Here is a 25812-nt window from a genome sequence, read left to right on the forward strand (position 1 = left end):
GGGACCCTCTCCCCAGCCCCATGCTGGGGACATGAGGGTCACTGGCAGACGTCCCCATGTGTCTCCCTTGGGTGTTCCTGTCCCCGGCCTTCAAGCAGGGTGGTGCTGGGGGGGTCAGGCCACACACGTGCCCCCTGGGTGGTGGCACCGAATCACTCGCAGGCCCCCTGCTCAAGAAAGGTGTTTATTGCAAACCAAGGGGAAGGGGAGGTGGGGGGGCAGGACGATGGCTGGGGACCCCCGGCTCATGCGCCTCAAGGTGGGGGGGGTCAGTGGGAAGCTGCAAGAGCCAAACTGGGTCTGGGGGTGGGGTGGGCAGGGCACAGCTCCCATGTGCCCACTCCCAGACCCCAAAGTGCTGTGCCAGGGAAGCCCAGATGTTTCCTGGCTGCTGCCCACTGGTACGGGGAGGGGCTGGTGGCCCCCCTCCCAGGTACCCCGAAGCACAGCCTGGACACGCGCCTCCCCACCGCAGTGTGTTGGTGACAGCCCCGCTGACCTCTGCCAACCCCCTGAGGAAAGGGGAAGCAAGCCCCGGGGGCTGGCTGGGGTCTCTGCCCACCACCCACCTCCGGATCCCCTCCGGTGATGAGCTGAAGGGGGGTGAAGCCAGAAGACCCCCCCCCTCCCCACAGCACCGCAGGGGGCCCTGTGGCCAGGCAGGGGCAGGGGCTGCGCAGCACCCATGGGAGATCCCGGAGCAGGGCCCAGTGCGGGTAGCTGGGGGTGCCGGGCAGGCAGGGAAGCAGGCAGGGTGTGGGCAGGGGGGTAGGCCACCCCCATGTGCCCCCCCCCATCCCTGCTGCCAGTAGCCAGAGCTGTGGAGAGCACAGCTCCAGCCATGAGGGCCAAAGCTGCCCCGTGCCAGGGTGGGGAGGGATCTGCACCCCAAGAAGCCTGAAAAGAAGCATCGACAGCCACCAAAAATAATAATTATGTCACCCAACGAGCTCCGTCTATTCCGGAAAAACAACAGAGCCATCACCAGCGCTAGGCGAGGAGAGGAGAAGGGTCCCAGCCGCTTGGGTTGCCTTGGTGATGGGACGTAAATCTGCATTTGCCAGGTTTCCCCGCACACACATCAAACCGCCGAGCCCAGTGCCAGTGTGCCGGGTGGCAAAGGCAGTGGAAGGGCACTGGTGGCATGCATCATTGGCAAGAGGGTTACGGGCACCAGCACTGACTGTGATGGTCCTGGGTGGGCGTCTGGGTGGGTTTCTCCTCTCCCCACTTTGTTTCTTGGCTGCTTCTTGCCACTGTCAAAACTGCACGGCGCCAGGAGAGATGTTGAACATGGAGGGGTCGAACTTCTGGCCGCGGAAGGGGGAGCCCTCAGTGTCCCAGCCCTTCTTCAGCATCTCGTGCACCTTCTGCAAAGAGGCCCCAGGCTCCTGTCAGGCTGCGGCTGACCATGCCTTCGCCCATGCCCCTCACCCTCCCTGCCACCCCAGCTGAGGGTATGTCAGGGCTGCGCGGCCACCCGACGCATTGAAGGGGGTCTTGGGGCTCAGCAACGGCACCCCTCCACCCTGGGTGACGGCTGCAGGATTTCCAAGGGAGCACAAGGGCTGCCGCGCTTCACCCACCCTCCTCTCACCTGCCCAGGCAAGGGCAGGTGGTGCGGGGGGCTGGGAGGGAGCGATGGGCGACGGCAGGTAGCTGAACCCAGACCGGGCTGGGTGCATCCCAGAGCAGATGCAGCAGGCGGATGGTGGGGCTGGCTCTGGAGGGAGGCACACGGATGTGGGGCCCATCACCAGCACAGGGGGGCTGGGGTCACCAGCATTTGTCATGGTGCAGGGAAGGGGAAGATGGCAGCGTGTGGGCAAAACCAGGGACTAGCAGCACATCATGCCCCCGGACTGGAGATGTGGGGAGGCGCTGTGTGAGGAGGAGCTGAGATGGAGTGGAGCTGTGAAGCTGCCCCACGCCGCACCCTTTCACCAGCAACAGGACCCACGGAGGAGCTGGTGGGCACGTGGCAGGGCTGAGCTGGTGGCACAGGGTGGCCGGCACCTACCAGCTCGTGGCTCTGGGGCTTGCCCTGCAGCTTCTGGTGGTAGTCAAAGGTGAGGCGGTCTAGCACGGCATGCTCCTCCTCATCCACCGTGGCCATGGAGCGCTCCTTGTTGATCTTGTCGATGTCAATTTGCTCCTCGCCCTCCAGGATGGCATTCCACCAGTACTCGTCCCCCTTGTTCAGGTTGATCTGGGGACAAGGTGCGGGTCAGAGGAGAGCGGGGAGAGGAGCCTCCGTCCTGCCCCTGGGATGCGTTCCCCCCCAGCTGCTCCACACCTCCGTGCCAGCGATGCTGTGAGCTCGGCTGTGCCCGTGCATTGCTCCACAGCATGGCTGGGGCTTGCCCGTGAGCAGAGGTCCTGCTCACCACCGATCGAGCCCCAGATCCCCCCCATGGCTGGCAGAGGGGGAGAAACACTCACCCCCCTCTCCCTCGGCGGTCTGAGGGCTTTGCACCCCCGTGCGGCAGTGCTCCACACCCCAGCTCAGGCCTCTGGGCTGGAAGGCACCGCTGAAATCTTGGCCCACGCCGCGGCTCGAGGCCAGGGCAGGTGTCCTCCACGGGGCGCCTGACGTGGGCAACGCCAGCCCGCGGCTGCGAGGCCAATGCAGCAGCAGCAACATGGTACAGGGCCCGGGGAGCCGGCCGGCTCGTCTGCAGCCACCCAGGAGCTGAGCCGGGCACCTGGCAGATGAGGAGGCCCTGCCTGGCAGAGCATGGCGCCGGGGCTCCCAGCACCGCAGCGCTGCAATTTCACATTTCCCTAACCCAGAAGGAGCCCTCGGCTCGGCTCCCCCGCTGGGCTTGCTCCACAGGTGGGAGCGTGGCAGCAAAGGAGGCAAAAATGTCACCCACTGCTCCATGCTGCCCCTGCTCACTGCCAGCACCTACCTCCCGTGGCACCACAGCTTGTTGGCCACCCAGGAGGGGTGATGTGAGGAGAGGGGACATCCCCTCGCCTCCAGCTGACATCCTCGCTGGCAAAAGCCACTGGCCATAGCCGTGGGCATCCGAGACGCATGAGCACAAGCAGCACCTTGCATGGAGCTGGACAGCCAGAGGGGCTGCGCCGGCTGCCAGCAAGTGCCAGCGTGACCACGGGGCATCCCTTTTTTTTTTTGCCGGGAAGGGTGGACTTCTTTCTCCTGTATTATTTTAGCAATAATCCCAGCAGCAACAAAGATGTATGGCATTCGTCGGCCTCTGCAAAATCATCAATAAAGGCAGACAATACAATTTACTCAAATCTCCCTGGAAGCTCAACAGCTCTGGGGGGGAAAACACGGGCAGCCATTAGAGTTACGGAGCCGGGTGTCTCTCTGCTGTGCAAAGAAAAGGAACCAATTAATACAGGAGGGGGTGGCTGGGGCTTAATCCTTCTGGGAGAGCAGAGCCAGTAAAATATTCCATCTTGGGGAAGGCGTTAGTTTTTCCAGCTAGCCAGGCGTGCTTCATCTCCTCTTAATTGCACAGTTCCACTTTTGAGGGGAAGAAGAGCCGCTGAGGGTTTGCTCGTGGGCTTCCCAACCCTGGGTGGGCAGGTGGAGGAGCAGCAAGCTCCCTGGGGAACATCGCCCCCTCAGTGGGCAAGACCAGCCGTGGGTCAGCAGGCCCGGCCAGCCCTGGCCTGCCACAGTAGCACCCTCCAGGCTCACTGCTGCTTCTCTGGATGTGAAACAAGAGGAATGTCCCCACAGTGCCGCCGGCAAGACGTGAGCTGCCCTGGTGATGGCTTCAGTGCAAGCTGTGCTCTCATGGCTTCGCTGCCCAGCATGCGTGGCAAGGCCCTGCTTGGGATGTCCCCGCCAGAGCCAACCTGGCAGCAAAGGGATGAAGGGATGCTGGAGGACTTCCCGGCTGATCAGGCATCGCCTCACATCCATTTGACCATCAGGGGAAGGAAAATCCATCCCCTCTCCCTTCCCTACCAAACCCCCTTCCTCCCTGGCACCCTACCACTGTTCCCCACCACCAGCAAACCCCAGGGAACCCCCACGGAGCCGCAGACCAGGTGGGAAACACCCACGAGACCTGAATCCCCCTCGTCTGCAGACCACCCGCAGTGAAAGACAGCGGAGCTGCTGCTGTGAGCGCCAGCCTGGGGATCCTTTCCTCCTTCCCCGCCCCATGCGTGGCCCTCACTTTATTTACCGCATACTGTTTCCCACCCTGCTGGGAAGACAGAATTATTCATTTCCTCACCAGCTTTTCTTCGGTGTGCAGCCATACAGCACTGACTGCTTTGCAAACAATAATTAATTAACCTCTGCAGCCCGCCTTGTGCACACAGGGGAATTTGCTCATCCCCCTTTATTCCACAGGGAGCAAAGTAAAAGTGGGACTCGCTCCATGGTGGGAGCCCCACTTTCTGACATGAGCCTCTAAAACACCCACGAGCCAGGGCAAAGCTCCCGTCACCTTGAGTTTGGGGTATTGTGACTCAAAGCGGTGCTAGAGCACTCACTGAAGACAGGTCCACCCTCCAGGACCGGAAGCACAGGCTCAGGTTGATTTCTTGAACATGGTTCTGCTGGCAATCTCAGTTGATTCAGCCCATCACTTGCCTGGGCACCTGGGCTATGAGAGCTTGCAGTGATGGAGACGTGGGCTGGAGCCTCACCAAGTGCTTGGGTGCACAGCTTTGAGGTAAGGGAGAGCTGAGAGACCATGGCAGATCTCCAGGCCCAGCCCAGGCAGGGTGATGCCCTGCGAGCACCAGCCGTCACCACCTACAGAGAAAGGCTCTAGCACTTGACCGACAGCACCATGCGAGGCTGCACACTTCCTCAGGTAGTGCTCTGGAAACCCTGGGGCGCTCCAGGAAGGAGCAGGGCTTTTTTCACAAGGACAATTCTCAATCTGATTACAATTCTTGCTTTGAGACAAGGCAAAAGCTTTGCTTGCACTTGACGCTGCCACTACAAGTTTCCCAGCCAGCAGCTCAGGCTGATCCTCCAGGGCCCTAGAAATGCTGATGGCCATTTGCCAGAGGAAGGATCAGGTCCCTGCAGCACACCTGGGCTCTTGGTCAGACTTCTTCCTCTCTGCTTTTTAGATTGGTGGGTCCCAAAGGCCTCCTGGGCTGTCAAGAGATCCTTCACCCACAGCCAAAAGGGGTCAAAGCCTTGCTGAGTCTTTTGGGGTGTACAGGAAAGCAGGAACAGCCTCTGCTGTTTCTCCCTGAGAGGGAGGCTTGTTGGCGGGACAGCCCAGCTGCTGTTTCCAAAGTCGGCAGCACCCTTGCGACACAGCACACACATTCCCAAAGCTGGTGTCTTGAGAGGTGAACTGTCAGCCATGAGGGGCAGGGGCTGCTTCCCGGCTGGTGTGCTTGGCATCAACAAAGCACAGGGGCTGGCTGAGGATCTGCCGGGCAAGGAGGATCGCTGCAGGCAGGGATGGGCATACGGGAGGCGCAGGACACTTGGCAGGCACATCTGTGGCCAGGAGGGATCCTCCAGCAGCACATGAACGGGGTGACAGGCATCATTGGCATGGACACAGTGTCATGTCACATCTCCATGTCCTGCCAAGAAGGTCACAATTCTTCACTGCTGGTGCTGGGTTTTGCCATAGATGAGGGTTCTTCTCCAATCCTAAATACCTTGTCAGAGCTGGAGAGATGCTGCCAAGGGATATAAGCAGGTCTTGGAAAAACAACCTCTCACCACTTGCTTTCTTTCTGGAACAACAGCAGCCACTGCCCCAAAAGTCAGTGGAAGATGTTTAGAGGGTACGGAGGAGGCAGCAGGCGACGTTTCCAGCAGCATGTGGAGGGCAGGGTGGAGGGAAGGCACCGCAGATTATTATTAACTTGGCCTCACAGCTTGTAAGATGACAAGCTGAAGACTGTAATAGCTGTTCAAGGTAGGACTTGGTGACAAGAGCCCAAGCATGGATAATAAATGCTGGAGAGGAGGAGAAAAAGAGGGGGAACGGGGAAGAAAGTCCTGAACAACAAAAATGATCCCAAAATGTGTTGTGCACAACACCCAGCAGAGATTTCTAAAAACAGCTCGTGCAAAGTTATTTTAATCTCACTTTTGACAAGCAAGCGGGTGTGACAGAGAAGGGAGGGCACCGGGATTATGCCCAAGACCAGGGCTTCGGCATGGCACCGCAGGCAGAGGCACAAGCCTGAGACATGGCTCTGAGCAGGAGGAGGTGTGGACAGAGCCGCTGCCACGCATCGCGGCCATCAGCAGAGTGTTCTGCTTCGAAATGACACCCGCTGGGTTTCTGCTGCAGCCGGGCTGTTGTGCAAACCATGAGTATGCCAAAGGATGAGATGGGAAATGTGTTGGTGCTCAGCCCAGGCTCCAGCAGGGAGAACCTCACAGAGCAGGAGCGGTCTCTGAGCGCTGGGAAGAGGGGAGTGCTGGGGCTGCTGGAGAGTGAGCAGATGTGTGATGAAGAGGATAAATTGATAAGAACACCAGATAGGATTGGGGAAAGCAGAGCTAGGCGGGGTTATAAGGCAAATTAACCTTCTTTGGGTAAGAGCTGGGGGGAGAAGGGAGGCCAGTTGATGAAAACCCAAGAACGGCCATCCTGGAGCCAAGGAAGGGACAGGGGAAGCTGAGGACATTCACAGGAAGCAAGAGGCATTACAGCTCAACGGCAGCATGGAGAGCGCAGGGATCCTGATGAACCTTGACGTATCCTGCCAGACTGCACAGGACTCAACAGCCTCTCTGCACAGAACTGGGTCTTGCCCAGACGGACAAGACCAAGCAGGAGAGACCAAGTACCTCCTCAGTGCATGGACCAAGCTCTGCCCACCGGGATTGCCTCAACTCACAGACCACAAAAACACAAGCATGCACAGGTTTTTTCTCCAGACAAGAGCTGCTGAGGTTTCCCAAGCAGTAGCCAAGGTGGCCAGGATCTCCTCAGATGATTTCGACGCTGGCACTGGGTGAATTTGGTTTCAGCTGCATCCCCACCCTGCCAGGGGATGTGGTTCCCTGGGTTGTGGGGAGGGAAGCCAGGTAGCCAGGTGGCACCTTGTGGTATGTTGCAGGACAAAGACATTCCCGGCCACCACATTTGGAGTTCACATGGACCTGTGCAACATGCGGGTGCGAAAACTCGGGCACAGAAAGGGCCTGTATGCCCCGTGAGCCCTCCAACCAAACCCAAACGGCTCCCATCCAGTCCCCTCCCAGGCGCTGAACAAAGCCATTCTTTAACACAAGGCTGGGTGTCTCCTGATGAATGAATCGGGAGGAGTTGCAAACCACTTTTGGCTACTCTGAGCACGGAAAAAGGAGATGCTCTTGGGTGAGAATTACTCACTCTGCTCCAGTTACCTTACAATTCTTCAAGCGAAATTTCATCCCACCATCAATATGTTGGCAGCCAGCTGGAGATCCTCACAACCCTGCGCTCGCGCTAATTTGAGGCAAGACCCAGCTCTAGGGTTGGAGGTAATGGGACCACTCCCCGCTGCCCATGGCCACTCCAGAAAACCCTGAGTCCCGCTCCACCCGCATGCCGTTCCCATCCTCCTCCGGCACTGGATATTTAACAAACATTGCCTCCGTTGCTGATCCTGGGAACACCCACCAGGGACTCTCATCTGCGCTGCAAAGCCACCCATTGGGCCACCTCCTCTTGTATGGGTTTACTTCTTCCCAAGATTGTTTCTCTTCCCAGATTAGTTAATTTTCAAGAAGCTTAAGAACATTCAGAAAATGCAGGTTAATGATGCCACTGTCTCCTTTTCACATCCTTTCAACAGCCTAACGGAGTCAGAGAGGCTCCTCTCTCTTGCAGGGACCTCATCCTTTTGGTACCGGTCTGTCATCCCAGAGTACATCCGTACAGATCTGCAGTGGCCAGGCAGTGCCCGTGCAGCATCCCCACGCACCACCCTCAGCTCTTCTGCCTCTGGCAGCACACTCCCACTCGATTTCCTGCTGTGGGGGCTTGGCTTTGGGTGCCTGTCTGCTGCCACCCTCGTGACATGAGGCGGAAGGCTTGAAGCCGGCTTCTTCCCTTTCAGGGACGGTGCTGCCTGCATGGGGTCAGGAACAGCCTCACATGCCTGACCCATGCAGCCAACATCCCCTCCTGCGGCTCGCGACAGCCTTGATGCTCCTGAAACTCTTCCAGGAAAGCCACTGGGTGGAAAAGGAGAGGACAAAGATGGCCACAGGTGGCAAAACCCAACTCCTGGCACAATCCTGGCTCCAAAACTCGCCCAGGAGTTTGGCAACTGTTTGACACTCAAGATTCCAGGCTGATGGCCACCAGCACAACCCCCAGGACGGCTTCAGCTGTGGACACAGCCCCAGGATAGCAGAACTCAAATCCTCAGCCTGGACATCTGGAGCACACCAGAAATGAGTCACAAGGCTGGGAACTCACCAGTAACACGCTGCTGGGCACCAACAGCCCCCAAACCATCTCAACAGGGAAGATAACTCTTCCCTGTTGAGGTACACAGCAAGCCACGGTGCCTGCTGAAGGCAAACAGAGAAGTAGCCACAGTGACGCCTTCAAACAGAGTAAGTAAGAAACATAAGGCAGAACAGAACTGAATGGCAGGGAACGGGCATCTGCCGGGATGCCAGGGTAGGACCGAGGGCAGGGGAGTGAGAGGGCAAAGCTAGCAGGGACAGGTGCACAACATGGGCACCACGGTGCAGTGCCATGGCCCGCCTCTGCTGGCAGGCCCCGTGTGCTGGCATCAGGGGACAGTGACCACCTCTAGGTAACAGATGTGCTCCCACCACCACAGGCTGGAGCTTGCGGACCTTCCTCATCCCGATGGATGCATTGCTCTGCCAGCACCCCGCTGCCACTCACCCAGAGGGGCAGCTCAGGAGCTAGAGGCAGGGCATGGCACACAGGCAAGGGTAGAATGAACTGGATGATGGGCAGGGGAAGCCAGACACAGCCAGATCTGGCTCAGACTTCCAGCTGCTCCGGTTTTCCAGGTCAAGCCCAGCAGAGCTGCAAGCCAAGGTGCAGAGACATGGCTGGAGCGGACTGCCCTTACCAAAATGCACTTCCCTGGCTCCAGGCTCCAGAGGGAACTCTCTGTATTGATCTTGTGGGTGAGTTTCCCTTCCATGAGGACGCGCTGGTTGCTCCCCTCCAGCACAGCTACGCGAATTGCGTTGCTGCTGATACCCACAGACACCTGGAAACAGAGAGAGAAAATAATCAGGAAGGTCCCTGCTTGCCCTCTGGCTTGTGCTAGTTGGGATGCAGGGTCAAGTGCGCTCGCTGGAGATGAGAGAGAGAGAAGAGCTTTCAGACCTGCATGTAGCAGGAGGGTGGGAATCCCACTATTGTTTCAGAGCAAATAGCAACACCTTGGAGGAGTAAGGAAAGCTCTCTGGGGAATGGAAGGCAGCAGGGCCCAGCAGACAGAGCCCTAGAGGGAAGTGAGGCAGCTGCTTCTGCCACTGCGATTGCCCTGTGCCTCAGTTTCCCCACAGAGAAAACCGGCAGCACTACAGGCCTCCCCCATACAGTGCTCAAAGGTTGGACGCCCACCTGGTGCAACCGAGATCTTTAGGAGCACAGTGGGTGCCTGGTTGTCACCGCGATGAGCCGGGCATGGGTATGCATCTTCCTCGGGGCTGAGTGCTCCCCTACCAAGCAGAAGCAATTCGGGGATTTCTACACTGGGAAAGGCTGCAGCAGCTCATCCCCACTTCTGCTGCACTGCACCGAAAACATGCTCTTTGGCTCCATTTCTGCCGCCAGAGCCAGCGCTGGGCTCAGCCCAGGCCTCCCATCGGGCATGCGAGGAGGGGCCACGTGTGGAAGGGACACTGCGGCATGGCTCCCTTTCTCCCCACCACGGGGGCGAGGGGATGAGGCAGCTCCATCCCCAGGAGCAGGGCCAGCTCCCGCCTGCAGGAACCATATGGGGAACCCTGCTCTGACCTGCTGCAGAGGTGACACGGCCCTCCCCCGAGGAGACAGAGGCAGACTGCGACTTTGCTGCACGGCACGCAGTACCCTTGGTCTCCGGAGAGACCATATGCTCTCTCCTTTCCCCTTCGGCCCTGAGCTGCTGCCAGCAGAGAGCCTGAGCCAGGCCAGGGGATTAGGGGAGGACCTGGCTGGGAAGGGGCAGGTTTGCTGCCCCAGGTGCAGCCCCATCTCTGGCCAGAGAGGAGGGACTGCAGTGACATTTGCCTGCATTCTCTCCCAGAGTTCCCCCAGATCTTCCTCCCGCTCTGCAGATCTCATTTGAAATGTTATTACATTATCCATTACCTAGGAGATTTCCAGCAGCTCACTAGCTCCACGCAGGCAAGAGACAGGCAAAGCTGCTCCAGCCGGGGAGGGCACCCTGACTGCATGATTGATGCCACCTAGATAAAGCCCCCAGACCTGCAGCGTGTGACAGGGAGCTGCCAGGGCTTCGACAGGAGCAGAGGAAGCCCAGCACACACGGCACAGGGTGACACCGGGACTGAGATCTGATGCTGACGGCTGGGAGCAGGACCATGACTGGAAGGGGATCGGGGAAGGGACAGGAGCTCCAGCTCTGCCAGACAGGAAAGAATACCTGGCTTCCACCTGGCATGTGGCTGCAGACAGCCTCTGTGAAAGCAGCTCCTCCTGGATGGGAAACATCTCTGAGGAGGCTGCAGCCTGGAGCAGCTTCCTGCAGTCCAGGCCTGAGGCCTCACCACAGGGACAAGGTGTGGGGATGAGGCTCTGCTCTCTCCCACCACCTTGTGCCCTGGTGCCGAGGCACATGGACAGGGCTCCTGACACCACATTCTCAGTACAACAACAGGGCCTGCCCAGAAAGGGTCAAGGGCAATAAAACAAGGTGACCCCCAAGTCACCTTCTGGGGGAGCTTCTTTGGGGCATAGAAGGCCAGGGCGGCTGGAGATATGGAAGGCACAGATGCAGCATCATGCCTGTGGGATCCAGGGGGACAGCAGCAATCAAGTGTGAGAGGGGTTTTATACCGAAGTAGATGCACAAGACAGCTGGTGGGGCTGAGGGACATCTCTGAGATGGCTCTGAGATCACCAGGGCATTAGGACAGGGAGTGGGGAAACTCAGATGGAAGAAGAGATCCAAATGGGGCAGCCTCAAGCCAGCCACCCGGCTGCACAACCAGCCGGCCCAAGGAACTGCAATACTCGCTTCTACCTGCAGCCAGAAAAAAAGGCCCCTCTTGGCACATCAGCCCACTGGGAGTGGTGACAGGGGACACAAGCAAAGCATGCACTGCTGGAGAGCCCTGACTGCCCTTGCGTGGAGAGAAATGTCTGAGAGGACTCACGTGTGCACATGGTCGTGCCCAGTGAACGCAGGGTTTGGCACACATGGGCAGTGGCTCCTTCTTGGGTGCCTTCGTGGAAAAACTGCCTCTGCTTGGTGGAAAAACCTGCCCAACTCTACTGAGCAGGGTGGCCAGGTTCTTTGAGGAGCTGCCCTTCCTTCCCCCGTCCCCTGCCACCTGAACTGTCCTGCCACGCTGTGCTCAGGGCACACACAGCCAGCAAAACCAGGGTCTGCCAGAACTGTGCATGGACAGCCTGCACCTGACCCCAGTGGGAAGCCAAGGGCAATCCCGTGGAAAACATTGTCCTGGCAGCACAGCCATCAGCAGGGGCACCCCCAAGTTTCCGATAGCTGCTTGTCCCCCACCATGTGCTCACCACAAGCAACTCTGCCCCCCAAAATGCCTGGCTTTCCTGGCGCTCGCAAGCAAACCCAGATCTCGGCTCTCTGCCGTGGCTTTCCACCACAGTAATTTCTGCGCACACTAAAACGCCCACACCCGCCCACACAAATCAAACAAGCAAACACAAACCTATGAAGGAATCTAGCTCGTCTCCTCTGAGCCAGGCAAAAAGAGAGGCTTGTTGTCATTATCTCTATTTAAGTGCTCAGGAAGTGCTGAGATCCATGGGCCCCTGTTGCGCCCGTAAGTAGATCAGAGAGGTGGAGACCACAGAGGAAGATGCTCCCACCTACCCCATTGCCCATTTGTGCTCCATGGACACTTTTTTTGAGCTCCATACAAGGAAACCTTAAGCTCACCCGAGTGAAAATGTGCCATAGCAACAGCCTGAATCCAAAAAAGTGTCATAAGGAAGATTCTGAGCAGCATTAGAGCTGGGCGCACTCTGAGCCCAGGGACCTAATGGGGGAGATTTTTAATCTTGCCTTGGCAGGCACAAGCCAAAAACCTGATAATTTTTTAAAAAGATGTAGCTGTGTGGTGAACGTAGGGGAATGCTTCTCTTTTGCAGGAACCCATCAACAATGTGTCTGAAGTCCATCAAGCTTTAAAATGGCTCTGAACCACCTTGCTTTGGCCTGTGACCCAGCCTATCTGCTTCCAGCCCCCTGAGGCTGGAGGACATTTATAGGATCACTTTAGAAGGAAAACTCAGCTGCCAAGGAGCCCCAAGAGGGATGGAGGAACCAAACACCAGGAGGCACATTGCAAGGATAAGGAAAGTCCAACATCTGAACAATCCATTGCCCCGAGAGGGCAGTGCAGGGAAAAACCAGGGCCAGGGCAGGCAGAGCCACACCACTAGCAACAGTGCGGGAAGGAGCTGCCCCAACACCCACCCCCTCTGCCCCTCACTGAGGTGCAGGGGCTCTTCCACAGCGATGGCACAGTCTCAAGTTGAGAAAAGGTCAGAACAGCGCATGCTGCCCCTTCCCCAAACACCTGCAAGGCCCCCATGCCTCTGGGTGGCAAAGGATGGGGCAGACAAAGCCTGATGCGTTTTTTTTTGGCAAGGACACAACTCCCCCAGCACAAAGGGCACTGCCCTGAGCAGGGAGAGGCATCGTGATTGCAATATGATGCAGACGGATGCAACATCCATCTGGATGCTCCCAAATCCTTCCAAGAAACAGCCTGGGTTTGTTCTAGAGACCCACTGGGAGAGATGCATCTCCTGGTCTCCCTGCTGTCCCCGTGGCAGCCGTTTGCCCCCTCACCCCTCCGGTTCAGGTTGCTGCTGCCAATTACACTCTTTTGGCATGATCAGGAGCTGTGTAGGCTGGAGCTGGTGAACAAACCCAAGCGTGCTCATTTCAGCCACCCTGGAAGCAGAGGAGAACGGGAGGTGGGAGAGCGTGGACTTCCCAAATGGAAAAATACAGAATCAGCCATGGAGAGGGCAGTACTTGGGAAAGACAGGAGAGTTCAACCTTCTGGGTCCAACTAATGCCAGCCACAAGCATGCTCCTCTTGAGTCCCTCACCAGGAGGGAACAGAAGTGATGAAGAAAAAACAATGTGACTGCTCCTGGCCGCAAGCAGAGAAAGGGAAGTTCCTGCCTGAGCCAAGGAGGGAGGTGAGACCTCCCTGCCCACGCAGGTGGCCAGGGAGAGGGTCTGGCTATTCAGCCCATGCCCCAGCCCCAGCTCCCTTCCACCCAGAGGTCAAGTCTCACACAGGCTGTGCCTGCTCCAGTTCCTGAATGCCAGAGGAGCCATTGCAGCAGCTCCCACTTGCAAACAAAAGGCACGAGACACTCCAAGCCAGAGGGAGGAACTGGGAAGGGAGCATCCATCCCCAGCCAGGCTCAGAAACCTGCATGTGAGTTTGCTGTCAGTGGAAGCAGAGAGGAAAAATGCAGAAAGTGGCATACAGTGCCAGGGAACCCCCCTGGGGCTGGAGCAAAGGACACTGCAGTCGTAACAGGAATGTGGCCAGGCTGGGACCGTCGGTCCCCACCAGCCACATACCCAGCACTGGAGAAAAATGCACAACTACACCCTGCTCCTTGAGTATGAAGGACAAGGAGCCTTTCTGCTTCAAACACAGCTTCCTGGGAAAGCTGGGTGCCCCAAGGGAAAGGGAAATGCTGAAAGACACACTATTTACACCACTTTACCTGTTTGCCTTTTACAATGTGCTTGGGCACAGGCACTTTAATTTCCAGGTCGCTGTAGTCTTGGGACCAGGCGTAATTCTCTCGCACAGCTCCGTTGTAGCTGTCGGGGTTTGTCTGGAACTGCTCCTGTCTCCTGGAGGGGAAGAGAGGGGTGACATGCTAGGTGTCAGAAAGGACAGAGCCTAGAGAGAGCGGGAAACCTGAAAGCAGGATACAAGATGCAGAAAGGGAGGGCAGAGCCTCTTCTTGGCCATCCTGTGAGCATCTCTAATGCTTCAGACTGATGCCCAGTCCCTCCCTCATTGCTGGCCCTATCTAGGAAGGGAGAAGGTTCAGGCCAGCAGCCCAGGACCCAGTGGGAGCCCTCTCCCCAGTGTGCCACAGTGGAAGTCAGGCTGCTAGTGGGACAGCTGGTGAGACACATGATAATTTGGCTGCCCAAAGGTGCAGAGCTGGTCCTGGGTGGCTTGGAGCACCTTCCTGGCTAATTCTGCATGAGCATAGATCTCCTCTTCCTCTCCACTTCTCTGCTGCATCCACTGCACCCCTTGCAGCTGGTGCAGGGGATACCATCACGTGCTGGAAGGTGTGCGCTGTCTCCTGAGCCACTGCCATGGCTGCAGAGGTGGTGGCCCATCACTGCAACCTAGGTTCACCAAGAAAAAACAGAGCTGGTTGTCCTCCTCCTGCTTTTAGTGTGTTTGGGAAAGTCACCAGCTGCTGTGACCAGGGCAGTTGCTGACAGAGGTGATGGAGCTGAGCAGCTGGATGCCTGAAGAGCCAGCACAGCATGGCACGGCACTGGAAGGAGGCAACTGGACAAGCAGATCACAAGCAACAACTTGAGCAAAACGCTGCCACTTCCAGCTGCAGAAATCTCAGGAGATGGATGAGGCAGAGGTTCTGGGGGTAGGATGGGGTTTATCAGATCAATAGCAATAATCAATACAGCATTTCCAGCCAAGAAAGGAGATCTCCATCACACCCATGTCCCTTTAAACTGCTGGCAGGCTCAGGATCTATTCCATTGAAACTCTTGGAGAGGGCTTTCAAATAAAATAAAATATTTTCTAAAGATAGCTGTGGTGCTAACAAAAGGCAGAGTTATTTTAAAATGTTTTGATACGCACCTAGGCTTCAATCTGGAGCTGTATAAACATGGGGCTGCAGCAAGTTACATAAGGGGGGGGGGGGGCCGGTGACAAGTGGCACCAGGGTGCAACTGGCCCCAGGGACTGCATCTTTCCACGCCCCGCTGCCTTCCTGACACCCCCACACCGAGGGACCCTCGCCAGCACTGAGTGGGGGTGGCTTCCAGCAGTGCGGCGCCCTGAGGATTATGTAAGATCCATCGATTTTAATTAAATTAGGCTCTAAGACGGTTGGAGTGTGTTGCTAGAAGAAGCTGTGTGCACATCATCCCCAATTTTTTTTTCCTGATGGTTCCACGGAGTGCACCGAGGGTTCTGCCTGCCCTATCCCAATGACCCGTGCCCCGGGTTGTTTTGATCCGGTTCGGGGCCCCGCAGGCAGCACGGGGCCTGGCAGTGACCATGGGCTCAGCCTCAGGCCAGCGATTTCGGGGGGGGGCGGGGGCGGGGGGCACCGCATCACTTTTTTTGGGCATCTTGGCCTTGCCTGGCAGTCGCCCATTGGGTGCCCATTGCCATGGAAACGGGGTTGGCATGGCAGCACCGAACCGCGCTGGCGCGGGCTGGCTCCAGCTGTCAGCTCCCAACCGCCCCCGGGATGTAGGAGTCGAACAGGCTGGAGGGCGAGGGGGATCGGTGGGCCACCCCGGCTCTGCGGGGCCCCGCTCGCTCCGCGGGAAGCAAATGCGTCCCTGAGCCAGCCCAGCAGTGGCACCTGGCCCCGCTCTTGGGGCACAACTGTTCCAGAGACCACCTTGCACAAGCCCCTGACAGACCCCAGGGATGTTTCTCTCCCAGGTCAGGATCCATGCACTGCCCGGGGCAGCAGGACGTGTCCCTGCGTGCAGGGTCTGCCTGGGCACAGTGCAGGTCCACAGGGCTCCTGTCCTCCGCCCCAGCTCCCCTGGGCTGGAGCAAGTGTGTATGTGGCCATGCAGCGAACCAGAAAATAAACCTGACTGGGTTTTAAAACCAGCTGGGTTTTTTCCTCCTAAGAGAGCGTTTCCTTCTAAGCAGCACGGGCCTCTATGTGGTCTTCTGTGACCTTCAGGGGCAGCTCTGTGTGGGGGTTTTCTGACAACCCACAGTCCTTCCTGCAGCATCCTTCAGTTCGACTGTATCCTCCTTCCATGAAAAGCCCCGTTTTCAGGCTCAGTGGTCGCACCAGCTGAGGCAGAGCTCACCATGCTCCTTCCAAACCTGCCAGTGACACACCAGAGGGAAGCTCAGCTGGGAGTTGCCATCCCACGCATGGGTGACTCTGCGATTGAGCAAAGAACCAGACAAGAACCAGCAAATGGCTATTTACTTCCACACCCGTCCCCTCCTGGCCTTCCTCGGGAAAACCGCAAAGGCTAAAGGAGGAGGCAGCAAGCCTGTGCCCAGCCAAGGCTTGTTAGAGCATCAATGATGGGAGAAAACCCATCAGTGCAAGGGCAAGTGTGCGTAAGATGCCAGCTGCAAAAGTCTCATGGCCACAGCACAGGTAAGTATGATCCAGGGGCAGCTGCTTGCTGCCACAAAGCCACCACATCTGTCCTTGATGCATCTCCCCTTCCTCAGGAGGAAAGTTCTGGGACTGAGCAGACCCTGGCCAGTTGCATCCTGGATGTTTTATCCCTCCTGAGAGCTCGCCGAGCATGATTTCATTGCCCCGTGAGGGCATGACTAGTTTCACGGCAGCCCTGGGAAAAGTCAGTGTTAATTGGGTTACTTGCACATGGAAACTGAGGCAAGACGTGCACTACAGTGACTCTGTCAAACTTCTCTTTGCATGGCACCGCTACTGAACAAGCAACAGCAGTCTTCTTCCCCCGTCCTCGCTCCCCCCTTGCCATAACTAGAGCAGTGCACTGGGTGACAGAGGGACGTTTCACAGCCATCTCTGCTGTGTCCCCATGCACAGCTTGCTGGGACAAGCTCAGCCTCGCTGCCTCGCCCTCCCTGCCTGGCTGGGCAACACATGCACCAGTCAACCCATCCCCATGCGCAGCCAACTTTCTGCGGGGAAGTTTACCCTTGTCTAAACCTCCCCCCAGCTGTGGCTGCTTGTCCCAGGGGTGCAGGGACCACTGCCATCACTTCTCTGCTGCCCTCCTCCCTAAGAGCTAGCCCAAACACCTCCAGCTCCTCCTGCAAGTCATCACCACTGATCCCTGCTCCAGCTCTGCTCCTAATGTTCAAAATCCTCAGATGTGAAACTAACGCGAAACTTTGTGCCCCAGAACAGGATCACAGGGGAAACTCATGAAGGCCTCTTTAAATTCCCCTGCAAGTTTAACTGCCTGCTCTTGAGCAAATGAAGATTCAGGGTGGCGAACGCAGGCCTCAGCCTCATTAGGTGCCTCTGACAAACTGCTGACAGCCCTACCATCTCCTGGAGCAACACTTCCTTTCCTGGAGGTTTTCCAGCCAGATCCTTGCCCGGTCCAATTGTGCTTAGCACACGCCACCCTTCACGCTGGCGGCACTCAAGAAATTGGACCCAGCTCCACAGTTGGGAGGCAGCTTCCCTTGCCATCCGCAGGAGGCAGCCCCAGCTCACGCCACGCCAGAGGTGGCTCTCCTGGCCAAAGCTGTCCCCTCCTGCCGCTTCAACAGCACCACCGTGCAGTGGGCGAGAGAATTTCCTGCCCGAGCACTACTGCCAGGAGACATCCCTGTCCACAGACCCACCAGGCAAAGATCGAGGCTGGATCCAGAGTGCAGTGTGGGTTGGAGAACAATGCTGCCAGCAGCCTGGCAATGGCATAGCTGCTCCCGGTGTGATGGTCAGCTCGCCAGGGTGCTGCACCACCCGCCAGGCTGGGGCAGGTGGTGGCAAGGCTGAGGAGAGGGAGGGTGAAGAAGCATCAGCTTTTAAAACCAAGGGTTTGGCACCGTGTGCACTTGGCTGCCGGGTGGTGGGGATGGTGTGGGTGGGTCTGTGTGTTCTGTCTTGTTCTATTTTTGCTCGCAATGTGTCATTTTGGGGGAGGTGAAACCTTTAACAATGCACCGTCGAGAAGCAGCCGATATGTTTTCCACTCCTAGGAGCTGCACTGCACGGCTGCACTGTCACCAGTACCAGAGCTGCTCCCCTCGCACAGGGTCAGACCCTTAACGGTAGCAAGAGGGGACTGGGACCTGATGAGAGGTGGTGGTGTCACCAGGAGGTGCTGCTTGAGCAAGGCTTGCCAAGGCAGAGTTGTCTCTGGTGTGCAGGCTGGATGCCCGATGGTTGAGCCACACACTGGGCCCCATTTACCAATTTCTGGGTATTTCTTATTCCGGGATTTCCAGTTCCGTGGGCTGGTGATGCACGATGAGCTGAGTGACGCGGAAACAGCGACAGAGCAATCCCCTCCTCTGCGGACACTTGGCTGAATGCATTTCCATCCTCAGAGCACAACAGTTCCAGCACCAGCTCTGGAAAAGCGCCAGACGCAAACCAAGAGCAGGAACCAAACACAGAAGGATTTGGTGTAATGTTTTACACGAGGAGAAGCAGGGCAGCTCACCGGGTTCCTTTTTACTGAGGATTTTTGGTGCAAGAATGCAAAAGCTGAGGAACAGATACAGCAGCATGGGCACAGTTGTCCTTCAGCCTGATGCTGCTGAGAAGGCGCAGAGGTGGGCAAGCGTCATGGGAAGGAGTTCATATGGGCCTAATCCCAACGGACTTTTTTTTCTCCTCCGTAAAAAGAAGAAAAGAAAAAAGTCCCAAGGATTTTCAGAACTTCTTAAGAAAACTGATCCTCTTAGCCTGGAGCATCTCAGCTTTCTGATGCAGGATCCCTGCCCCCTCAGGAAGCAGGCTGATGGAAGTCCAGGATACCTGGGTTTTGCAGAGGCAGGTATGCCGACCTGATGGCTCAGTGTCCACCACCACCAGGACCGAGGACACACCTCAGCCAGTGCTGGTTCTCTGGCTGAGCAGACCGCTGAGCTCAGGGTGGGAGTCTGTAACTTGCTGGCACCACCACTGCCGAGGGCCAGTACAGCACACACCCTCCAGTCACTTGGCATTCAAAGAATGCTTCCTCTGGGGCTGGCACTGCTGTTTGCTTTTAGTCAAGGTGAATTATTTAGGCAGCTTTAAGGAAAATGTGTCAAGCCAGTTAAGTGATGCAGATGTGGAGGTGGGTGGAGAAAAGAAACAACCGGGACAGCCGAGGCTGGGCAAGCGAGGCTGGCTGAGGCTGAAGAGGATAATGTGGGGAGAAAGCTGGGCTGGCATGGCGAGGCAACGAACCCAGCACACACAGAAATGGAGACCTAGACTCCGCTGCCTTCTGCAAAGCTGCTCCTGAAGGAGGTATTTATAACAATCCTACCCTGCCTGCGCTCTGCCATCAACAACACATCCCATCGGGTCCCACAAGCACATCCCAACCACAAAAGAAAGCCTCTACCCTCCACAAGACCTTCCTCCTTTTAGAGTGGGGAAAACAGAGGGAGAATGGTGTTGTACCAAGTCACCCTGCCAGCAAACAGCTGAGAAAAAACACCCCAGCTCTGTATTTTAACCACTGTCAGAGGTCCTGTCCAACACATGAAACCTTCTTCAAGCTCAAGAGGTTGCCAAGAATGGAAAGATCTCATTAAGTAATAATGAAGTTCTGAGCAAGTAGGAAAAGAGAAAATCAGGCACAACGTGTCTGTGTGCCTAACCCAAATAAGCGTGCAGCAAGCGAGGCCTTCCAGGGAGATGCACTGCATGCCGTCAGTCCAGCCCGCATTTATTGCAATGATCAGACATTTGGATCAAGGCTGTTGCTCCGTGACAGGAGCCTAGAGCGAGTGGCGTCCATCAACATAATTAATCCCACGTCCCTGGCTCTGCAATGACTCAAGGAAGCACCGGCAAATTCAGGAAGAGAAGCTGCTGCTGACATGAAGCATGTGCCTTGGGCAGGCTGCTGCGCTGCAAGTCACCCAGCACCTCAACAGGGCTGGAGCCAAGGGCTTTTCCCCTCTGACTGGGATGGAAGCACCTGCCCTGGGGTGGGTTTCTCCAAGCCAGATGCCTCTGGCAGCTCCTAGTGCCAGCACTAGCAGGACCCGAGGTGTGGTGGAAGAAAGGCCCTACCTCCTGCACATCATGGTCCCGCTGTCTCTCCCTCAACCAAGGCGGCAGCAGATCTTGTAGCTCACAGCCAGCGTTGCTTGGCTCAGAGCATCTTGCTAGGCTTCCCAGCAAGTGGGGAGGATGATGTAGAGGAGGATGAGAGGAGTGTTCGCAGTCTGTCCCCCTGAAACCACTGCAATATGCTCAGCTTGGCTGCTGCAAGTAGCACAGGGTTGCTGGGAAGCCGCACTGTGCCAGCTGCCACTGCCCTCCTGCCCGGGCAGCAGTTGGGTCACCCACCCAGGCTCCTGCTCCCATCAGATGGCTGGCAGCCTCCAGGCCTTCACATGATCACAAATCCCCTCTCCCTCCTGGGGAAGCACCCTGGACCACACCTGCATCCAGCCTTCCCAGCGCTAATAGGGCTGCACACAGCCGGTGGAAATCATCGTGGGAGAAGCAAGTCAAAGACCAGCCAAGGTGGGCAGGCAGCAGGCAATGGCACAGTCCTCTCCACATTGCTATGTAAAGGCCACATTTGCCTGCCAGCACCAACACACACACTGGAATACAGATTTCCAGAGCTCCTGGCTCCTAGTCCCCTGCTTGCCAGCATGACCAGATGAAAACTCAAAGCCACCTTGAGCCACAGGATGGTCTGTGCACCCTGAACAGCTTCTGTAAAGCCCCAGCTTGAGCTGGATTACAGCCAGAGCTACAAACCCGCAGCTTTTAAGATGAATCTGAAGAGGGTCAAACGTGCCCTCTGCTCCTCAAGGGTCCCAATATGGGTGCAGGAGCAGCTGAGCAACAGGTACGGAAGCAAAAGTGTAACCTCTTCAGAAAGCTGCGTTTCCAAAGCTGCAGGGATTGCATGTGTAGAAAATGCCAAGGTTTGTGCTCCTTCTGCACGCACCCTGCCAAGAAGCCTCCCCCCCACCTCGATTTGACATCTTTTGGCATGAAAACATCAGGCCCGTTGCCCTTTGTGTCTCTTGGTTTTGCCCAAGCAGTGCTGAGGCAAGAAGCAATGCTTACTGTGGGCTCTCCTGCACCTTCGGTGAGGTCCTGGAGGCACCCAGTATTTCATAAAGGCTCCCTCTGTACAGAACACAGGTCTCTGGCAAAGCATTAAGTAATCTGAATACCAAACCCTTCCCTATTAAAAGTCAATTCACACCCACAGTCAACAAGCCCCAGGATCCACTCGGATCTACTCTGATGCTCTCTGGCTGTCAGCACACTCCAGCTCTGAGTGCAGCAGTGGCGCAGGGTGTGTTCCAGGGCCCTCCCAAGCCTCAGTGTTTCTTCCAGCCCATGTGTGTTTGGGTTGCTGGGGCAGAACACCCCAAATCCAATTTTGGAAGGTCTCTTTCACCCCCAAAGTGGACAGAAATTCATCAGCGGTTCCCCAATGGCCCACTACCCTGTCTTCAGGGCTCCTGAGCACACACCTCCAAGGCTACAATGTGCAGCCTTTGTGGTCCTGCTCAAAAAAAAAAAAAAAAAGACAAAAAAATGGAAGCCAACACCCTCCCCCTCATCCCCAAAACTCAGGCATGGCCCAGTCAGGCTGCACGGCCCAGGCTCCAGCCTGTGGTGCCCACCATCAGCTCTACAGAAGGTCTCTGCACCTTCAGGAAGCCTCATAGTTTCAACTCATCACCAGGATGGGACCAATGACCAAAACCAGAAGACATCAAGACACTTTCCCCCTTACCACATTGTATCATCAAGCCTGGATGATGCTTAGGGAGAAGTGGCCCAGGTTCCCCTGTACGAGGTGCCCAACACAACACCCACGCAAGACAAAGAAGCCTTTACTACTCAACCCAGCAGCCAAACAGTGAATCCCCCCAACCCACAGCAGCTAGAGTCCCACTAGTCCCAAGCACGGCACCAAGATGCTCTGCCCCTCTCCCTGCCAGGCAAGAGGCTTGCTCTTTTCCAAGCTCACACACTCTTCAGGGGAGCTTTTAGCCTTCCCTTTCAGTTTCTGAGTTATTTACGGAGCTGTTTGACAGAGCCAACTTACTGACATTAGGCAAGTTTAAATGCCACTGCCAGCTTACAGGAGAGCTTCAGAGCATCATCACCAGAGGGCTAGATCTCACTACTGCTGGGATATTTAGGTCAAGGACAGCAGGACACACTACTCTTCGGGAAAGTCCCCTGGGATCTTTATTGTTTGCACAGAGCTTATACAACCTTGGGTTTCAGAGGTCTCCTCTGAGAGACCTAAACACAGACAAACCAGGCTGGATCCAATTATGTCTCCCCTGAAAAAAGGGGATAAGGCCAAAGAAATCCAATGGGATTGAATTGTGGGAGCATAGGACAAGGTGGCCTCTCAGACCTTCACACCACTGACAGGACCTGGCCCAGTCTCTCCCAACACCTGATGGCACGACCACACTGTGCAGACCCGTGTGGTCATGCTAGTTTCCACATTAGGCCACTTCTTTTGGTGAACAACGTAAAACAAGCAAACAGATAATGCTTTTTTAAATAAGAATCAGGCACACACTGTCCCTCGGCCTCCAGCCCTGGGATTTTCTGCTTGTTAAGAGAAAAATTTATAGGTTTTAATTTAGTTATTTTTGGTCCCAGGACCTAATTTTGGAGCTCAGTACCTTGGCAGGGCAACCAAAGCCCTAAGCGATTCAGTGCATGACAGGGGAGCTGGCACTTTGCTGCTGATCTCAGCAACCCAACCGGAGGAGTCCGATTCCTCATGAAAGTGCTGGAAAATTGGACCCCAACCGATTCCTCATCAGCTGCAAAAGGCTCGTTACATTTGAGGGCTGCACCAGACAGAAGGCTGGGGGATCTCCTCCTCAGCTCAAGCATTTCAGCCCTTTGAAAATATGCTTCCTGAGCAGCTGAGCTTACACTGCTATGGGAGAAGGCTTACATATTAAAATAATTCTCCCAGTGGGAAGCCACGGCCTCTCTCCATTGCAAGAAGAGAAAGATTCTCCTTGGCAGGGAAGACTTAAAGTTTCCCTGCTTCCCCCGGTATAACCTGGACACGTCCTTCCTAGAAACCAAACGTGACAGCACTGCAAGTCCAGTGCTGCAGCTCCAAGAGCGAAGCAGCCTTTGCGTTACATGACGGGCTGAGGACACGCTGCCTTTCCTCGCTTGGGCATGTTGGAGGAGGGAGGTCTGGCCAACATGGAGCTTTTGAGCAGCAAGGCTTTTGTGAAGCTCATGTTACCAGCCAGAATGGGCTGCAGCTCCCACCTGGAAAGTTGGTCATCAGTGTTGGGGAGCACTGGGAGGGAAGGAAAAGGGTTCCCTGGCCCCACCAGAACAGCCCAGGAGCAAAGAAACAGGGTAGGAAGTGGAGAACCCTGATGGGTTCACACACACGCAGAGCATGGGGACAGCCCTCACCACCCCAACATCAGCAAGGAACAACAGAGGAGTTGTACTACCAGGAGGAGCATGAGGATGCTTAAGTGAGAAAAAAAGAAGCAAATGAGAACTCTTCAGCCTAAAAACAAGCTTAAAGGGGGAATGGACATCACAGGAAAACCCTACATAGGGTGAAGGCAAATGGGGAACCACTCACTGCCTCGCCACCTGCACAGATAAAAGCCGTATGCAGCAGTGCTGCACGATGGAGGACCTGCTGCAGGACACTGCCACAGAGACCCCCAGCATGTGAGGGCTGAAATTCAGAGACAAAAGGAAAAAGAAAAAAAATCTACCAGGACACACGAAAGACCAAGCACTCACTCTGGCTCAGAAAGCCACGGAGCTGCAGTTTGCTGGAGGCAGGGGTAAAACACAGAGGAAGTATCACCGCACACTCTTCTGTTCTTCTCCTCTTCCCCAAGCATCTGTCGTTGATGGAGACAGGATACAGGGCCAGATGGAGCTTGGCTGTACCAGGTCAGGCCGTTCTCTGGAGGTCTGTCTGGCTCTTGCTCACGATGGGCCTTGGCCATGTCAGGGGAATTCCCTGCGCACAGCCCCGGGTGCCTTGCAGCACCACTGCGCAGCTCACGCATGTGAAAGGAATCAGAACCAGGACAGACTCTGCCTTAAATATGGATCAGGATCGGCTCTGACTTTCTGGGTCAGGCTGGAAGAACAGCACAGACTGTGGTGAGCTCACCAGGAAGCCCACAGGGACACAGGTGAAAGAAACCAGTTTAACTGGCTCCTGGTCTGGATGGTCCCAGACAGAGCCTGCTGAACAGAAGCATCCACAGGCTCCCTTCCCTTCTACTGCCTCTTCTGGAAAATGCTTGAGAGGAGAAAGCTTGGGACAATGATGCCTCCGAGTCAAACAAAACTGGCCTCAAAGCCAGCAGTGTGCAGCAGTACCTCCTCTTCATAGCCCTGCTCCTCCGCCGTGAGTGACCAGCAGTGAAATTCCCCTCCATGGCACCCCAAGGAGAATGAAACCATGCCAGAAAGCCCATCCTGCAAGCACCTCGCAATGAAAAAAAAATAATCCATCTGGGCTTCCGGCAAAGCCAAGCCGTTGCTAAATGGTATTAGATTAACACAGGAGCCTCATGGAAATTTCCCAGAGCACTGCTGTGTCATCTCCGGGATGCTCCCCAGCACTCCCCACAAAGGGTTAACCCAAGGCCCCACAGGCTCCAGGAATGGAAGCAGCAGCTCTCAGGAGAGGAGAGAGCTGGAGCATCAGAGAAGTCAGCTCACCAGATTAACACATTTCAGTTCAATTTTGCTTTGCCTCTCACTAGGGACAGTGAGTCGGAAAGTACACAAGTGATTTTTGTAGGTCACTGCTGAGCCCCGCCAGCCACCCACTTAAGGGGACAGTAGAGCAGCGAGCGGCCAGCTGGCCCATGGCAGAGCTCACTTGGACAGGGTGGTCAGGGCTCTGCTGGCCAGCAAGGGCCAGAACAGAGCGCAGACAGCACTGCTGCCTGTTTGTCCCCTTCCTCAGCACAACCGCACTACATGCACAGGGCAGGGGGAGTCTCTTCCCCAGGCCACACATGGCAAAAGACCTGCAGTCTCCTCCAAGGCCCGACCAAGGCAGTGGTGGAACTGTGAACAGCCCCCTTCTCACCACAGTCCCCTCCTACAGCCTCTTCTTCCCTCTCCACGCCAAAAGAGGTGAACAGTTAGGTCATGGAGACCCCAGGGTTTTGCTCTGCTCTGGCTCAGCAGCACGAGTCGCTGTGACAGGTCCCCCGGCAGCAGCCGCAAACCTTCCCCAGGGACGAGATGCTGTACGTCTTTTTCCGCCTGCATGGTGCTCTGTGTCGCGCTGGTTCTGTTTCAAGCCCTGGGTGTGCTGTGCACAGCAAGGCAGCCCAACCTGGAGCGTGCAGGTGCCACACCACCATGCCAGCCTGCTCCAACACGAGCTGTGGCCCTACACAGGTTGAGGAGCAGAGGGATCAGCAGCTGCCCCAACTCCCTGCTGCCTGGGGGGAGGCAGGAGCTGCGCGGGAGTCACCTGGGGGGGAACCATCATCTTTTTTGGGGAACCTTTCAATATCTGTCCACCCCCAAAGATCCTTCTCAGGGGGGACCTCACCTGTCTGACAATCAAATGCCCTGCTGCTCTTTCCAGCAGGTCACTCTCCCAAGGTCCAAGACGGTCTCAAAGATACAGCCCAGAGCTGCCCCATCCTGAGCAGGCCTGGCTGAAGCACCCAGGAGAGACACAAAGACTGGATGGAGAAATATATGAAGGTGAGACATTCACCATCATGCACAGGCTTCCAGAGCTGCTGCTACT

At 56.4% G+C, this 25812-nt stretch overlaps 1 protein-coding gene across 1 annotated transcript in view; it reads right to left on the minus strand.

Moving 5' to 3' along the window:
* Window positions 1-927: 927 nt before the first annotated feature.
* NUDCD3 (NudC domain containing 3) overlaps window positions 928-25812 on the minus strand; it is a 31984-nt gene continuing 7099 nt past the window's right edge. Inside the window, exons 3-6 of the mRNA XM_055696184.1 lie at window positions 13875-14007; window positions 9028-9171; window positions 2021-2209; window positions 928-1370 (exon numbers count right to left, since the gene is read on the minus strand). Of these exons, the coding sequence (XP_055552159.1) occupies window positions 1260-1370; window positions 2021-2209; window positions 9028-9171; window positions 13875-14007 (577 nt within the window). The 3' untranslated portion in view covers window positions 928-1259. The remainder of the gene's footprint in view (window positions 1371-2020; window positions 2210-9027; window positions 9172-13874; window positions 14008-25812) is intronic.

Source organism: Falco cherrug, chromosome 18 (assembly GCF_023634085.1).
Source record: "Falco cherrug isolate bFalChe1 chromosome 18, bFalChe1.pri, whole genome shotgun sequence".
Taxonomy (NCBI): domain Eukaryota; kingdom Metazoa; phylum Chordata; class Aves; order Falconiformes; family Falconidae; genus Falco; species Falco cherrug.